Source organism: Papilio polytes, unplaced genomic scaffold, assembly GCF_000836215.1.
Source record: "Papilio polytes unplaced genomic scaffold, Ppol_1.0 DF823731.1, whole genome shotgun sequence".
NCBI classification, from domain to species: domain Eukaryota; kingdom Metazoa; phylum Arthropoda; class Insecta; order Lepidoptera; family Papilionidae; genus Papilio; species Papilio polytes.
The window spans coordinates 4,021,824-4,025,214 of record NW_013525473.1 but is presented as its reverse complement, the minus strand read 5'-3'; the positions used below and the strand labels follow the sequence as shown (position 1 = coordinate 4,025,214).

The following is a 3,391-nucleotide window of genomic DNA, read 5'->3' as shown; positions in this document are numbered from 1 at the left end:
TTTATTATAATAGTATAGATTAAAATTACCTTTAAAATGTCCTTATCACAATATTTGTTTGACCGATTAAAAAAACTAACAAAATGGCAACTTCTCAAAAAGTGTTGCAATTTTGCTTTGACATTATTTTTTGCCTTGATAGCAACCCCAAAATCAAGTTTTGGCGAAAAACAATAATGTTCTGATTCATAAAATAATTTTTTTGTAAAATTATGATTTTTACAGTAAATTAAACTTAAGATTATGTACTTCACTTGTTTTAAATATACTGAACAATGAACTTTTATTACAAAATACATATCATAATTCAATGTACTGAGTGGTTATAACTCCAATAAACTAGGAAACAACATAAAGTGTAATGACATTTTGTGTTTATTTTTTTAATTACGGTTAACAAAAATGCATTCCGTTTCACTCAAGCTTCCTTACATTCTAAGATGAATTTCCTACCAAGCCTGTTATCTAACATTTAGTAATCCTTATTCAAATTTTAAAATTAAAAAATACAAGCTAATAAAGAAAACCTTCCTTTTTATATAATTGATATCAAATCGTTAATTAGGATTTTAATTAAGACGGTACGGTGGCGAGCCTCTTATAGAAAGAATATGTGCTTTTCTAACGATTTTTGACAGATAAAGGTCAAAAACGTTCTCGATTATGGTTTTATCATACTACATATAGATTAATTTAAGAAAATATACATAATATTTAAACGTAAAACACTAAATGCAAATTGGAATTACAAAAACCTTTTACTTTGCAGTTTATCGAATTTAAAAATGAAATAGAATTAATTGAGAATGAAATATATAGTTTGTTAAATATTTCTTTTAATAATTTTAACACAAAATTTAATCACCATTTATTGGTCTTATTTATTTTAAAAATCAAATTTTCACTATAAAAACTTACAAATAATGGATTTATCGATAAAACTTGATAATTACCAATCAACCAATCATAAAATATGTATAATTAGAATTTAGTAGTTGACAAAAAATATCATAACACTAGCTTTCGCCCGCGACCCCGTCCGCGTGGAATTAAATAAAAACAAAAATGAGTAGCCTATGTGTTCTTCCAGGCTATGCTCTAAACCTGTGCCAAATTTCATGGAGATCCGTTCAGCCGTTGCTACAAACCCTAACAAACACCCATCCATCTAAACTTTCGCATTTATAATATATAAAGTATAATATACGATAGCGATTAATGACGAGTCAATACGATTTGAAATTTTCACTAAAATGATGTCAAAACGGTGCCATTGGTATCAACTGCTGAGGTGTCGTCTGATGACAGTCGCCGCCTCCTTCTCTCCCATGTATTCTAGAAGTAGAGCCAACGACTTTGATGTTATCTCATCGTCAATATCCTGCAAGATGATAAAGAAACTTGAATATTAAAAATAAGTTAAATCATAATAAAGAAATCGTTTGTTACATACCGCACGTCAACATTCCTAAACCAAAATGTGAAATATACCATTTGGAAACAAAGATACAAAGCTTCGTTCGCGTTAGAGCGAGAAGGATTAAGTGGAAAAGGGACGTCGAATGTAAACAAGTGCTAGCGTGAAAGGGAAAGCTATACGGAGAAAGAGATGGAAATATAGAATTAGATTGCGTAAGAAAGAGATAGTGTTACCTTCATATATGTGAGTAGTCTTCTCGTGGGGCTAGGCGCGGCGGAGTACCAGGAGAGCAGCGAATCGCGCTGCAGGCGTTGCGCAACCTCGCGCCAGCTGCCGCTCGCGTCCAGCAACGTCGACACCTCGTCCAAGTATAGGTTCAAGTCCACCAGGCAGACATCGCATGCATCTTGCTAAAATCACACGTAACAGACTACGTACTACCAATTTATGAGATTCTAGTATCTTGATAATATTTGTATTTCTTTTATTTTTAACGAGCTGTTGCCCCAAAACTTAGTTAGCGTGAAAATAAAAAAAAATGGTCGTCTATAACATTCCCGAGTGCATCTATTTTTTACCAGCTACCTTCCAAAGTCCCGTCCAAATCGGTCGACCTTTTCCAGAGATAGCAGTTCGGTCGCCATTTTGACAGCGCGGAATTAAAAAAGTAGCCTATAATATGCCCGTCCATGTTAGCTAAGCTTCAGTGAAAATCCGGTCGAAATCGGCCCAGCCGTTTCGTAGATTGCCTGGGAAAAACGGGGCTTGCGGATAGACAGACAGACAAAAATTTTTTAAATGCGATTTTCGTTATCAGCAACACATATATCTTTCCGAAATCTGGATTTTTTCTTTTGATATTACAAACAGACACTTCAATTTTATTATATGTATAGATCACAAATTCGGTTTACTTGCCATAGTAAAGTCGATTAGATATTATTAGTGTAATTAAATCTACATTGATGGACTTCCTTAGTGACCGATCAACAACTCTGAGTGAGGCAGTGGACTAAAAAAAATGATATGGTACCAGGAGATCATAAATTGGTAATAGTAAACGCAGTCTCTACAAGGGATTGTGGTAAAGGGTGAGTTGGACTTACACCCTCATCAGCGGATTCATATTCGTCTTCTGGCTCCGACTTGATGTCCTCCTCGCAGTCCATCAGCTGCGGGATGTACTTCCTGAAGACCTGCAGCAGCTGCGGCTTGTCGCGCGCCATGCGCCACGCCGGCTGGTTGTTCTCTTCATTCTTATTCGGATTTGCCTGTCATTTAACATTATTTTTATTATAGAAAGCGACCTTGTCTGTACGGAATTAAATACAAACTTAGAATTCATATGTACGTCCAAACTACGTTCTACATCTGTGCTTTGCATCGAGAATCATTAGGTTGTTTTGATGATTACGTAACATCCATCCATCCATCCACATTTTAACATTTATAATATAGCTAATACAGTAGAACCTAGATAACTCAAACCTCGGTAACATAAAAACCTCTATAACTTCAATAAATAATATGTTCCTTTCTCATCCGAGCCCAAAACCTCTATAACATAGACCCTTGATAACTTAAATCTGTATAACTTAAAAGATTTTGTGTTTCCCTTGGTTGTACTGTATTGTAACATTAGTAAATTATATACTTATGAAATGTCCATCTATCGATGTATCTATAAAGGGCCAGTATATACACTTACATTGTTTTCCATAAGCAGTTTGACGATTTCAACAGAATTTTCCCTCATAGCGCCGCCGCACACGATCTGCAGCGCGGTGTTGCCTCGACCGTCCACCGCGTCTATGTCGCTCTGAACATAATAACTTGACTTTCAGTATATATACTCAAACGTGCGTATACTGAAACTGTCTTCTGAGTGGTCGTGATATTTCAGCAGGCGAGCCGGCTCAGTTGGCTCTTAGTGGGTATGAGTACAGTCCACCACCACTCATGGCGTCACCG

General features: G+C 35.7%; 1 protein-coding gene across 1 annotated transcript in view; it reads right to left on the bottom strand.

Moving 5' to 3' along the window:
* Positions 1-1,128: 1,128 nt before the first annotated feature.
* LOC106103489 (nuclear factor NF-kappa-B p110 subunit) overlaps positions 1,129-3,391 on the bottom strand; it is a 17,810-nt gene continuing 15,547 nt past the window's right edge. Inside the window, exons 19-23 of the mRNA XM_013283269.1 lie at positions 3,346-3,376; positions 3,129-3,257; positions 2,527-2,691; positions 1,654-1,830; positions 1,129-1,381 (exon numbers count right to left, since the gene is read on the bottom strand). Coding sequence (XP_013138723.1) covers positions 1,280-1,381; positions 1,654-1,830; positions 2,527-2,691; positions 3,129-3,257; positions 3,346-3,376 — 604 coding nt within the window. The 3' untranslated portion in view covers positions 1,129-1,279. The remainder of the gene's footprint in view (positions 1,382-1,653; positions 1,831-2,526; positions 2,692-3,128; positions 3,258-3,345; positions 3,377-3,391) is intronic.